The sequence below is a fragment of the Mycteria americana genome, chromosome 1 (assembly GCF_035582795.1).
Source record: "Mycteria americana isolate JAX WOST 10 ecotype Jacksonville Zoo and Gardens chromosome 1, USCA_MyAme_1.0, whole genome shotgun sequence".
Taxonomy (NCBI): domain Eukaryota; kingdom Metazoa; phylum Chordata; class Aves; order Ciconiiformes; family Ciconiidae; genus Mycteria; species Mycteria americana.
The window spans coordinates 204315950-204330578 of NC_134365.1; the positions used below are offsets into that span (position 1 = coordinate 204315950).

Genomic DNA, 14629 nt, shown 5'->3' on the forward strand with positions numbered 1-14629 from the left:
AACACTCCAGAAAATTAGTCCGTTTATGTTATGTCATATATATGTTCTAATATTTAGGCACCCACATTTGGAAATACCCAACCTCAATTTCACCTTGAAATGAGAACTAGTAAATCATGATCTGTTGAACATAAAGGAGATATATATTCAATACATTTTTAGACTGTATTTTTTGAGATTTACCTCAAGATAACTAATATACTAGTTTCATTACAGTATTGTGCCAGGTCCGCCTTGTAGATTCATAATTAAAAAAACCCTATAATCAAAGCTTGCCTGATGGAATGTTAGATTTAAGCATCCATCCTGGGAAGCATACGCCCGACATTTATTACATTAGAAAGTAAATTATTTAGTTAGGGAGGAGAGCTGACAGGGAAAACATACATCACCTGTTTGAGCATGTTTGAGAAGCTTGCAAAGAAATAATAAAAAGAACCATTACATAAACCTAGGATATTATCAGCTCCTTTACCACTTCAGTTTTTCAAAAGTGTTCTCTGTAAGGGCAGTGAAGAAGTGCAAGATTTTATATAAATATATTATTAAGTTCACAGGATTTAACCACTAGAATCTTCTTGTCCGTGAATACTTTCATAGCATTTTAATGAGGCTATGTGAGTACTAATGCTTGACTTCTGTTTTGAGTTGTTAATAATGTAAGAAAATCTATACTGTAGAGTTATGGCACTAATTTTGTATTTTGCTGTAAGAGTAAGAGAGAAAGGATTATTTTGCATGTCTGTCTGAAGACATTCAAGACATCTGTAGCACACACCTTAATCGAGTCCCATCATGTGAGTGGTGATAAGGAAGAGGTGTATTAGCAAGAGCGTGGCCAGCAGGTCAAGAGAGATGCTTCTTCCCTTCTGTTTGGCAGTTGTGAGACTGCAACTGGAGTACTGTATTCAGTTTTGGACTCCCCTATACAAGAAATACACTGACATAGCAGAGCAGATCCAGCCAAGGGCCACCAAGGCGATAAAGGGGTTGGGGCACATGAAGTATGAGGAGAAGCTGAGTGAGCAGGGTTAGGTCAGCCTTAAAAAGAGATGGCAAGGGAAAGATTACCTTGCTGAACTCTAAAGGGCAGGTGTAGAAAAGATGAAGCCAGACTTCTCAGAGGTACAGAGCAGAAGGCCTGCAAACAACAGACAAGCTGCAACATGGGAAATTCCAACTAGATAAGGGGAAAAAAATCTTCACGCTGATATCCCCAAGGAGACGAAGCTTGGCCTACATGACCTCCAGATGTTCATTTATTCTATGAACTACATTTCAGTCATACAACAAGCATTTATCTAGTCACATAGCAGGAGGATAAAAACATCCAGCTTTTGAGTGTCTCCAAGAGGCAATGTAGCCTTTCTGTGCTGACACTTTTGACACTATTCATGTTTATGTCTCCCTTGATAATATTGACTAAGTTTTGCAGATATTTTAATGTTGGCTTACAAGGCTATAAAATTATATATTAATATGATGTATTATCACAATATGCCATAGTCATGCAGTACACAGAGGATTCAACAGAAATAGGATACATTGATTTGGCATTACATGCTTGGACTGATTGAAAGTGCAAGGCCTGCTCTTTCAAGAAGCTGAATACACACTTTACATGTATGAGACAATTACAAAAGATTTTGAGTACAGTTATGAACCATCAAAGTAATTAATTTTAAGCAGTCAATGGGAATATTAATGTACTTTATAAGCTATACATATACTTAAATTCCAGCATACTCTCTAGGCCACTGGTGAGTGAGCATGACATATTCCCATCCCACTCCCAACACTAAAAAAAATCAGTCAGGATCCATCTGTACCACAGATTTGCAATGTAGCATAGAGATACTCAAGATAGCTCAGCAGAATACCAGAAGGGCCTACCTGAAATAGGACAGAGCTTCACATGGTCACCTTCCTGCTGAAAACCTGTGGAATACATTATTCTGGATGGAACCTGGCTAAAAGCTGATCAATTCAAGCTATACTTTGTGAGACCGTAAGTTCCACTATAGCTTATGCAACTCAGAGAGGTTGTGTAGCATTAGCAGATGTTGTTGCTTACCTTTGGGCCAGCAGTAACCACACTTCCAGCTACTCTTTTTCTCCTCAGATGTCCAGCCAAGCTGTTACACTCCAACTGTAGCGATATGCCACCTTATGACTGATAGCCAGGATAAACCAAAATGGTTGCTACCAAGTTAGCATCCTGCAGGTCCGACACCTCATTTCATCTTGCATGTTACTCTCACCAATTTTTTCACTGTTGCAACAGAAAGGGATTTGAGTATTTTATTAACATGGAAATCTGCTGACAGAGTGAAAATGGTTTAGAGCAAAAATTGGGTTTGCTTCCAAGTGATGATGTTTTTGCTCCTATGCTCACAACCATCAGCTGTTACCTCAGGAAGAAGGTAATTTTGTCAGTACAGTTCATTTCATTTAATGAGTTTTTTAAAAAATACAAACAACAATATCCCAAACCAAGCCAAAAAAAACCTCTGCTGGTAAAAGTTGTTACTCTTTTAAAGAAAGCAAGCTGTTACAGATACTTTGGTATATTCTTTGTAGTGAAGGCAAAGCATGAAGTGAACTTTCTAAGCAAAATAAGTTTAAAGGAATACTTCAGGAATAGTCTATACTGTATTACTGTACACTAATAGTGAACTCCAAGACTAGATAATTCACACCAGTGAAACTAAGAGTCAGGGTTACACAGTAAGATTTTATCCGCTAAAATAGAAGATACAGAAGAATCAAGAAAACATCGTATCTCTGACATAACCACTCAAGCAAAATCCTATACAGAGCTTCAACTCTTTCTGGCAGCTGTCCTTAAGACAGTTTACTTGTGCTGTTTGGTGAGGTAGGTTATTTAAAAAATGTCAGGAATGTATGTTGCTGATAGAAGCTGCAACTCTGCCAATAAATTCTGCTTTCTTCTGCCCTATGAACAAAGCTACTTTAATGTGGACTAACCCCCGCTGACCAACTCCAGCATGCCTTTTCACTACAGCCATTCCATCTTATTTACAGACTTTGGCATTTCCTCTATTCCCTGAAAGATCCACTTGTGTCTGTAAGGTAATCAACAGTCACACTGATCCAAAACTTCCTGTAACTGAACCTGAAAAGTAGGTGTAAATTTGAAATACCTGATTTGTACTTAATGATAATTATCTTTTCACTCTTTAAAAAAAACAGGCACTTAAAGGTGGTACAGATCACGTAGATACGACTTTATAACATATTGTAAATATTTGGCAATACTTAAATGCAAGTAGTACATATATAAGATGCAGAATAATTCTGAGCATTTCTTATGAAATAGTTTCTAAATTCTGATTACTTGCAGGAAAATAAATTTTCCTGTGATAAAATGTTGTATCAAATAAAAAATATTCCCAAAGGTCCAGAAAAACTGCAACTTTTTCCTGACTATTAATAATACTGTATGTATCGTGAATCATTCACCGGAATTAAGACCATTGCTATTGCTATTTACTCTTTTGCAAGATAATGTATTTCACTCATCACAGTTCCATTCCAGTCACAGAAACACACACCAGCAATTGGATCTTTTATTTCAAAATTAACAGAGACACAGGAAAATTGGCTTTTCCCTGTAAAACTTGAACTGATCAACTCAAAACAGGCGATCTGTGCACTGGAAGATGCCAATTTGAATGAGGTCTCCTCTAGGGACAGTTACTATCATATGCCTGTTCATGAACCAAATGAAATGAAATCTTGGGGAAGTCCTTCATGAACACACAGCTCTAAGTACCATTAGCAAATAAATTCAAGCATTTACTTGAATCTGATGATCAAACTACCCTCATAAGCAGCAGGTGTTTTCTCCATTCCAATCACAAGACAGTATTACTCCAACACCAAACAATTCTTCTGCTCATAAGTTACCACCTTCAACCTTCTCAAGCAACTATGGTCCACTATCAAATGTGTTTGCTATATTAATTTAATATTGTTACACCCTGCTTTGATGACATGCACTAATGTGTAATAGTTGTTGAACTGGATCTGTTAAGTAGGTTACTAGGTGCAGTTGTCATCAGTTCCTTGATGGATTATCTTGTTAAGGAAGCCATTATAAAATCACTTCTGATGGGGAATACAAATGATATTCACATAGAAAGGCCAAATTCTGGTCCCATTAGAGTAAATGGCATAGGATTTTTGCTGAGTGCATTCATATTTGTGATAAAAAATAAGGTCTAGAAGGTTACCTGATCCAATGAAAATATTAAGTGAGGGAAAAGCACCTACTGTTCATAGGCAAATTAAAAATTAGCTTTAATATCTTTGGGTTTGAGACAGGACATGGGTTTGACACAGGACATCTTCTACGACTAGCTAAGCAGTTTCTTATTTCTAGGGACTTAATACCTTGACAAGTTGTCCCCTATAACAATTCCCTTGAATCACTCCATCATTTGCCAAGACTAGCCAAAAAACCTAAAGCAAGTAAGAAATTATATGCAAAACTGGCAAAGTTATGGAGAAGAAACTTTTACTGCTTGCCAGTTAGGTTGATTTCTTATTGTTACACCATCAAGTACAATTTTAACAATCTATGCCCAGATATGAAGAGCCTAATGACTGTGGCTGATAAACTATGTAATTTTCAGGGCAACAGGAGCAACATCAACTCTCACTGAACTAATAAAATTGGCCCTTGAAAATTACATCATATCAGATTGTAGCCTCAGACTGTTCTTTTTTGAGAGCAAAATGGTCTGTTCCTAAGGAATTCTCAGTTCTATAGAAAAAGAGAAAATAGGTAATGATACTGGTCACTTGCGTAACCCAATTTAATAAGCAAGTGAATAAATTCAGACATTTTCTGGGGCTTCTCACTTAAAATGGTTTGGCTTTTACTGCAAAACTGTGTTAATTAACCATTTTATTAATTTTGGACTTTTTGAAGTGGATCACTATGCTACATTGTCCCCAGTTAATAAATGGTTAAAATCCCTTTCCCGTAACTCAGCGATTTCATGGGAAATAAATATTTTCTGATTAAGTAAGTATATTCTGATAGAGCCCAAAGACTTAAATTGGGTTGCCTGAAAAAGAAGACAGAAAGAACTAAGCTAAGGCTCTCTTTCACACAAGAAATGCTGTATATTGGATTGAATCAAAACCTATAAAGTTTCTCCTCTTTCCCTTCTTGAAAAATCATCAATTCATGAAGAATCAATTGTTCATTGAGTGCTGAGACAGACTTTCCTTTGGGAAAGAAAACAAGCAAAGAAAACGAATCCTGAGTGGCAAAATTAGTGCTCTGACTTCACAGGAACACTTCCTCCTGGCATGGAGCTGGCAGATACTCCCTCAGTTAGCATCTCACGATCCAAGAGCCATGAGACCTCTCCTGGCATTTCCCTGTTACCAAGCAGAATTCACTCACAGTAGAGAAACTAGCCCCTGTATTTTCAGTTAGGTTAGCACTTATTACAGGGTCCTCTCCGTTCTTCCAATTGTTACCTAAAATTGAAGATAACTCCCAAAACACACGAAGTATGTTTAGAGAGGAGGCATTGCTTTATTCTGCGCAGGGTGCAAGGCGGAAAATTTCCACAAATCATGCACACCTATTAGAGTTTTCAGCTTTTATTTATATTCCAAAAATTAAAATTCCACACCTATCTAGTACATATGTTCCGCCTATGTATTACATATTCATTTAGCTGAGCAAGCATGACAGATTGCCCTCCTTGGCATTTGTCCCAGATCCTCTTGTGTCTGCATGGGGGTCTTTGAGGGTCTCTGGTGGTCGTTTGGGGAAGAGTACCCTTACTCTTTTTGTCCTTTTATGGTCATGCGTCCTCTGAGGACACCAAAGTTCTTGTTTTTCTTGCCGACTTCTTGTTTCTTAATGCTGGAGGAGGATGTATGTCCTTGACTAAGCAAGTCTGCGTGACAGGTACACTTCACCCGACCCCACCCCCAATGAAGATGGGGGCTTTTGGCATGGCGATCACCAGCTTTTCGTGCTTTTTGTGCTCTGCCCCCTTGGCACGTACACACCTCGGCAGAGGGAGCAGGAGAGGCGGGACCCCTTGGTCGCCAGACGGGGTCCACAGCCAGTGAGGCGCCTTGACTCAGAGAAGCTTCTAGATCATGGCCAATTATGACCACAGCTCAGAGCCAACCCAGGGTATAAATGGGGCGCCACCAGAGACCCCCTCTGAGTGTGGTCTTCTCAGAGCAGTGGGTCTATGTTTGGGACCTGTCCCCTTGGGTTGGGATGCCACCTGAGGAAACTGCCCAGGATTGAGTGCCCTCACCTCCTTTGGTGAGTGGTTTCTTCTGGATAGATCCTTGAGTGAGCCCTCACCGCCCCCCCTGGGTGAGCAATTTTATCTTCTGGGTACCCACAAGAGAGTGTTTCCCCCTTTGTGAGTGAGTGTGTGCACACACTTTGGATCATCATTCTTGTGTGGAATTCTTGCCGTGTAGTAACAATACCCCGAGAGACACCTCAAACCCGTTATATGTTAAATATTATTGGAGTGTTGGTTGGTTTTGGTTTACTCCTGTTTCTCATTGGTTTCTGTTGTGTGGTTTTGGCTGTTTTGTGAAATAAAGTTGTCTTGAGCTTGTCCCTCATTTGAGTTAGTTTCAGTGTATCTCCATGATAGTCTGTAACCACAAGATGTCCTGTATCTGGAACATAGGCTGCTATTCAAATACTCCTAAGCATTATCTATTGAAAACAGAACCATAAACTAAACAAATTTTAACATAAAGTACATATTATCTGAACAGTCCTTGAATACAGGTATACCACAATTTTCGTAAGTTAGTTTCTACCTTTAACCTTACTCCTAGCTATTAATTTGTCCTTATGACCTATTTCTTCGTTTCTATTTAACCAACTTTTTACCTATATGAATGAAATAGAGGTTATTAAAGTAACAATTCCCCCCTTTGGAAGTTTCAAATATTTTGTCTGAGACTTCCATACTCTTTAATCATCATTATGTTCTTGACAAACAATGTCCGCATAATTGCTTGCTTCATACATCCAATTAGCATCACTACGATCATTATCACAATTATTATGATAATCAAACTTTGGACTAAACTTGCGAGCCATCCTGTGAGAGACCATCCACCTTGTAAAATTTTGTTTATCCAGTTGTTTTCTGCACTTTCTCGCAATTCTCTGGTCCCTTTTGCCACCTCCTTGATTTGGTCAATCTGTTTATTAAGATCTTCAGTCACATTAGGAATGTGGACACAACAATGTTCTCTATCCAATTTAAGATATCCACATAATCCTCTTTTCTTGGCTAATAACAAATCTAATGCCAATCGATTCTGTAAAGTAATGTCACTATTGGCCTGAACTTGTTTATTTATTGTTAATAGTCCTCTTTCCGTGGCGTTTGCCAAACTGTTCATTTGCCAAGTCAGATTAGTGAACAACACTCGATTTTCAAAAGCCATTATCCCAGGGGCTAAAAGTGCCTCCATGGCCCATCCTACCTTTGTAGCTGTCGAGGGACCATGCCACGGGTCCATATTCGATTCCCTTTTGACTCTTCCCCATAGTTGAGGAGTTAGGGGATTCTTTTTCCATAAAGGACATAACGTTAACACTCCTAAAGTAATTTGGTGATTTGGAATATCGAAATGAAGTCTGTTTGTCCAAGTTCCATTACTTAAGACCCACACAGTATATCCTGGAGATGGAATTGTTTCTGTGTGGCATTGGACTTGTCTCTGTACTACATCCTGTTGTTCTACAGTTAAATTTCGACACTGACATCCAATTCGCAATGCTTTTTCTACCCCAGTTATGTTTTTCAAGATTCCCATATGAGAACAGTTGAATACTTGAGTGCAGTTCCATTCAGGGACGTACTCTCCTTCTTTGGGATTTGTAATAATCCCTTTGTATTGATTTTTAGTGTTTCCAAATTGTCCTATCCATTCAAAACACCATGAACTAAGGTTCATATACCTCCATTTGTCTCCCATTGGCCTTTTCCAGTTTGTCTCATACATATATTCTCCTTGTTGTTGGTTAAGCAAATTGGAAACTGTGTTCCTTTCATGGTTACTATCGACTGACCAACACAAAGATTCTCCATTTGGTAATGATGCAAGAGTCCCATTACAATTTTCATTTGTTACAGTCCAAGTTATAATTTCTCCCATCGGACTCTTGGTTTGTTGATTAATTATTTGACTGAAGTTTACCAAGGGAAGATCTCTTAGAGTGAGGATTCCCCATTCTATTGGATTTTTACTAGAGTGTGGAATTGGGAGACAAGTGGTAATACCCGTAGTATTTTGTAATTTACCAAATCCCTGAATCAATTTCAAGATCAAATTGTCTTCTAATCCCTTAATATTTGTTAGTGTTATTAGGAAACTGTTAATGATTATTAAAATTTTGATTTCCATATTCCCATCAAGATCATGAACAGGATTATAACAACCACAAATAAAAATATACTCTGTGTGCAATCTAAATCAATATATGCAATGCCCTGATCCCAGATACAATTCATGAAGTAACTCTTTTAAATTTCAAATTCAATGAATCTCTGCCCTGTCTTTCCATTGTCCACTTATCTGGAGGAAGTCCCTTCTTGATCCTAGTATAGTGGATCCAGGGCCCCACTCCGTTAAGCTTGACTGCAGTGTATGTGGTCAGGAGAACTTGCAAGGGTCCTTTCCAGCATTCTTTCTGAGCTTCGTCGTTCCAGGTTCTCAAATAGACCAAACCTCCTGGTTGAAAATTATGAACAGCTGTGTCCAGGCCCAAAGGCGTCCTCAGCTGAAGATACCTGTTAAGACAGAACCTTCCCTAGAGAAATCAAATATACTTTAAGATACTGTTTCCCTATCAATTCTATAGATCCTGGTTCATGATTTATGTTTTGATAAGGTTTCTCATATAATATCTCAAAAGGGCTAACCTTTTCTTTGGACCAGGTGTAATTCTTGCTCTCAATAATGCTAAAGGGAGAGCATCTGGCCATTTTAACTGAGTTTCCTGACAAATTTTGTTCAATTGTCTTTTAATTGTTTTATTCATTCTTTCTACTTTCCCACTAGGCTCTGGTCTCCACGGTGTGTGTAAATCCCACTTTATCTCTAATGTTTTTGCCAATGATTGAATTATTTTTGCTACAAAATGAGGTCCTCGGTCTGAGGACATTCCAATTGGAATCCCAAATCAAGGTATTATTTCTTTTAATAATACTTTAACTACTTCCCTAGCCTGATTGGTGCGACAGGGAAAGGCTTCTGGCCGTCCAGAAAAAGTATCTGCTAACACCAATAAATACCAATATCCATTTTGCCTGAGAAGTTCTGAGAAGTCTGTTTGCCAATAATCACCAGGAGTATTGCCTTTTTTGTTTTTTTTTTTTTTCTGGGAGGAGGTCTAGGTTGAATCTGGGGTTTATTTCGCTGACATATTTCACACTTTTTGACAATACTCTTAGCTATGCTTCCCATTCCCACAGTTAGGGTGTGGAGTTTGATATTATCCATAAGAGCCTCTACTCCCCAATGGGTTCCTCTGTGTCCCTTTTCCATAAGATCCCTCATGATATTTGAAGGCAGTACCACTCAATCATCTTCTGTGATCCACCATCCTTCTTTATCTTTTTCAGCATTGAGCAATTTGGCTGACTGATCATCCTCCTTGTTATAGGTCAGCGGTCCTTCCAAATCTTCATACTTTTCAGGCCATATTCCTAAAATCTGTTCTTTCCACTGCCCTTTTGGCTGCCAAGTCTGCCCGTCGATTCCCAACAACTTCAGGAGCATTCCCAGACTGATGCTTTGTAATGCATAATTGCCACTTGTTTAGGTAAGTCTATGACTTGCAGTAACTTTCTTATTAGTTCTCCATATTTAACTGGCATTCCTTGCGATGAAAGGAGACCCTCTTTCTTTCCAAATTGCCCCATGTGCATGAACTACTCCAAAAACATTTAGAATTTGTCCATATATTCACCATCTTCCCTTCTGCTAGTTCTAATGCTCTTATCAGTGCAAACAGCTCCGCCTTTTGGGCAGAAGTGTTAGCGGGAAGGGCTTTTGCTTCCAATTCATCTTCTCCTGAAATAACTGCATATCCTGCCTTTTGAATTCCATCAATCACCTCACTGCTTCCATCTATGAATAAATTCAGTTCAGCTGAATCCTGAGCTGTATCTTTCAGATCAATCCTACTTGAATATACCTGTCCGATAGTTTTTAAACAATCATGTTCCAGTTCAATTTCTCCAGACGCTAGCAACAGGGTGGCTGGATTTAAAGTGGTTGTCACTTTCAGTTCCACATCATCTTGTTCAAGCAGCACAGCCTGATATTTCGTCATCCAGCTGGGGGATAACCAATGTCCCCCCTTTTGTTCCAGAAGTGTTGTCACAGCATGAGGCACCTGTACTATTATTTTCTGTCCCAAGGTCAATTTTCTGACTTCTTGAATGAGCAATACAGTTGCAGCAACAGCTCTTAAACACGAGGGCTATCCTTTACTTACTTGATCTAATTCTTTTGAAAAATATCCTACTGTTTTTTTCCAAGATCCAACCCTCCAAGCTAGGACCCCCAGCACTACATGCTGTCTTTTGTTCACAAAAAGCTCAAAAGGTTTTTCCAAGTTGGGAAGTCCTAATGCAGGTGCAGACATCAGGGCTTGCTTTAATTGGTGGAAAGCTGTTGGCATTCTGGGGTCCATTCAAGAAGTTCTCCTGTACCTTTCACAGCCTCATAAAGGGGTTTTGGAATCAGTCCAAAATTAATGATCCAGAGGCGACACCATCCGGCCATTCCCAGAAATGCTCTCAGTTCTTGTTTAGATACAGGTTCTGGTCATCTGGCAAATTGCCTCCTTTCTTTCTGGACTAAGGCTTCGTTGGCCCTTGGTGATGGTGAACCCCATATAAATCACTGTTTGTTGTGCAATTTGTGTCTTCTTCTTTGACACTCGCTATCCCGCTGCTCCTAGAAAATTCAAGAGGTCAGCAGTATATTGTAGTATGTCCTCTTTGCCAGCTTTCCAACTCCTGTGCCAATTGATTTCCAAAAATTGTTGGACTATTTTTAAATCCTTGTGGAAGAACAGTCCAACATAATTGAGTCTTTTGGCCAGTCCTTGGGTTTTCCCACTCAAAGGCAAATATCTTTTGACTTTCCAATTCCAACGGGATGCAAAAGAAGGCGTCCTTTAAATCTAATACAGTGAACCACTGGTCCATCTTTTTAATTGTGATCAGTAAAGTATATGGATTTGCTACCACTGGGTGGACATCTTGCACAGTTTGATTTACTGGTCTCAAATCTTAAACTAATCTATATTCATTAGAATGTGGTTTCTTTACCGGTAAAATTAGAGTGTTATACTCCGATTGGCATTCTCGTAACAGTCCATGAGTCATAAATTTTTCTATTAAAGGGTCTAAACCCCTCCTTGCTTCCAACTTAACAGAATATTGTTTTCATCTTACCAGTCTTGCTCCAGGTTTCAACGAAATGGTTACTGGTTCAGCTGCGTGAGAGTGTCCTGGGATCCCGGAGGCCCATACTAGAGGAGTTACTGCATTCAATACCTCTTCTGGAATCATTTCAGGTTCTGGTGTCCCTTATACTTCTTCCTGTAATATAAACATTTGTGCTTCCAGGGCTTTTTCTTCCAGTGTTCATAACTGTATATTTCCTTTTTCAAAAACAATTTGTGCATTTAGTTTACTGAGTAAATATCTTCCCAACAATGGCATTGGGCAATCGGGAACATATAGAAAGTTATGAGTAAAAACTCGCTTTCCAATTCCACATTTAATTGGTTGAAAGAAAGGCCCAATTTCCTTTTTCCCTGTTGCCCCAACAATAGATATAGTTTGTCTGCTCAATTTACCCTTACAAGTATTTAACATCTAACAAGCTGCTCCAGTATCTATTAAAAAAATCTATCTTTTCATTCCCCAGCTTCAAGGTAACTAGGAGTTCTGTTGGGGAAACTTTTGATTCTTAACACGGTTCCCATCAATCTGAATCTTGATCTAGAGTGAGCAAATCCACCACTTTGGGATTTTCCTGCTTTCTTGGAAAGTTTCTTTGAAACTCATTCTGAGGGCATTCCCTTTTCCAATGCCCATTCTGCTTACAGATAGCACACTGATCTTTATCTAATGGCTCATTTCCTCCAGGTTTAAAGGAGATCCCACTATTCCCTCGCATAGGAGGAGGATTTTGTCTATATCCACCATTTCGCCTGCACTCTGCTATGGCTGCAGCCAACAATTGAGCCTTTCGGTTTTCTTTCTTAACCTGCTCCTTCTCCAGCTGCTTCTTCTCCTCTTCCTCCGTATTGTTATACACTTTCCAAGCTGCCTCTAGTAACTTATCAATAGATGTTGCATCTGCTCCTTCTATCTTTTGCAATTTTCTCCTGATGTCAGGATTTGACTGTCCCACAAACACAATGAACAATGTCATGTATTTATCTTTACAGATACCTATTTGTATAATAATGTACATACATTTGTATTCTTCCTGTATTGTAAAACTAATACTTGTCTGGATTTAGCTTTGCATTTTAATTTAATATGAAATTACATGTAATTACTTTATGTAATAACTTTTAATTTGGTGTACTGATGAAGATGAAGGCCTCTGGCAAGATCTGGCTCTTAAAACTGGCCTAGGCACCTTTCAAAAGCTATTTTGTGAGTTAGCACAGTTGGGCCTACTTTCAAACAGGATTCATATTACTTACACAGTTTTTTGATCACTGTTTCAAAGTCTTTGTCTTTGAAACCAAGTTGCAATGTCATCAGTAAATCTAGGGTGGGTTTCTTCTCGTGCTTTATGTCCTCTTCATTCAAGGATTTTGAATCTCATTGTTACATACAAGGCAAAAGTTTTGGTGAAACAGTATCTCCTGGCTTAATCAGTACAGGAATTCTTTTCTTCTCTTTTATCTATCTAGCTGATCTAACAGCATTAACCATATTTAAAAGATTTATTTTAAAATATGTTAGTTGTTTTTGCACTTGATAAAATAAATAATACAGGATAATATGCTACATGATAAGAAGGATTAATAAATCAAAACGCAATAAAGTCTCTTCTTTCTCTGACGAATTTAAAAATTCCCATTACCTGGGACTGGATCTACAGTGTGAATACGAAAGTTATCTACCAGGTCTTCACATTATTGACAAAGAAAGTCAAAGTAGTACACGTGCTGCTACAATATCTAACTGATCACATGACAATTTAGGCTATCCACAAATAAAGGGATTGATTAGGTTATCTAGTAATCTCTGATTTAAGAAACAGAGGTTCCACTTACTTACTGAAGTGATGGACATTGCACAAAAATACGAAGGGACGTATGTACCCATTTAAAAAGGGACAGATCGAGAGACTCAATTGCATGTCTTCAACTGTCATTGAAATCAGTGACAAAACTTACCTTGTTGACAGTGGGTATTATTTCCTCCTTCTTATATTATTCCTTAAGAAATTAGATACCCTGACAGGGAGGATACTCACCAATGTTTTCCTTCCTGAATGTTCATGATTCAATGATAATTTAAACTCTTATTCAGTGATAGAAGTATCATACTAAACAAATACCAAATTAAAAGAATACCACCACCACCTTTTTGCTGCTTCTGTTGACAGAAGTCAACAGAGTAATCAAAAGCCCTAAATACTGTCATCTCACTTTGGTACATGCTTTAAAACTAGCAAGGGAGGGGGAATTGTCTGTTTTGCGCCCTGTAGTACCCAGTAGTGTTCAGCAGTACGCCGATTTCTTTGTAGTCTGTCTTTTCAAGGCCTATAAACACACAGCAGTTGCATTTCACAGTGATTTGTTTTCTGAAATAGTTTTCTTCATGCCCTCTTTGGTGAAGAAATTTCTCGAGTCTCTCTTAATCTTCCTCCTCTCGAGGAGTCTACCGGGGCCTTGATCTCAGGTTGCTGCAGCTTGGGAGGGCCGAGCTCCCTCCAGCAACTCTGGCAATCCCTGTCAGGGAGCGTGTTGCTACAGGACACTTGCCCATTCTGCAAGCACCCACTCCTCCCCACCGAGAGTCCCCCACTCCGGCAGTCATTAAACCCTGCCCTGCCTGGAGCCGGCCGGGTTTGCTGTGGGAGTGCCAGCTCCCAGTGAGTCACCCTCCTCCTTTCTTGCACCTAAAAGGAAAAAGGCAGATTGCTCCTCTCGTTCCCTGCATATTGCTCCTGGGACACCACTCTTGCCGGTGCTTCCTTACCACAAGCTCGACCTTAAATTTGGAGCAGACTAACAAAGCTCTTACCTCCTCCGCTGGAAACCGCTGTTCATACAGGCTGCCCGTCAGGGGCGGGAGAGCGGGAGTAGCGACACGAACACGCCGTGTTCACCGTGGGTTTGATGACTTATTTGAACCATCCCTTTTCCGGAGAGGCTGTCAGCGTTCCTCTCGCCAGCGGAGGGCCGCCATGGTTCCCGAGAGCCGGCTGGTCCGCGGGCGGCGGGCCCTCAGGGAGCGCTTCCCCGCCGGAGGAGAAAGCCCGGCCCGGCCCGGCCCGCCGTACCCGGCGGCGGCTGCAGGCCTCTCCCCCTGCGGGG

The 14629-nt window shown here is 39.6% G+C and overlaps 1 protein-coding gene across 3 annotated transcripts; it reads right to left on the minus strand.

Moving 5' to 3' along the window:
• Positions 1-5541: 5541 nt before the first annotated feature.
• LOC142404327 (uncharacterized) lies at positions 5542-14604 on the minus strand. 3 transcript variants are annotated; one of them, XM_075490988.1, is made up of 4 exons: positions 14337-14604; positions 11514-11660; positions 9622-11010; positions 5542-8834 (listed from the first exon to the last, which is right to left on the minus strand). In XM_075490988.1, the coding sequence occupies exon 4, from the start codon at positions 8446-8448 to the stop codon at positions 6973-6975; it is 1476 nt and encodes a 491-aa protein (XP_075347103.1). In that variant the 5' UTR covers positions 8449-8834; positions 9622-11010; positions 11514-11660; positions 14337-14604; the 3' UTR covers positions 5542-6972. The 3 variants fall into 3 exon arrangements, with proteins under 3 accessions (XP_075347103.1, XP_075347102.1, XP_075347104.1); XM_075490987.1 differs by lacking the exon at positions 9622-11010; XM_075490989.1 differs by lacking the exons at positions 9622-11010; positions 11514-11660.
• Between the last annotated feature and the right edge of the window lie 25 nt (positions 14605-14629).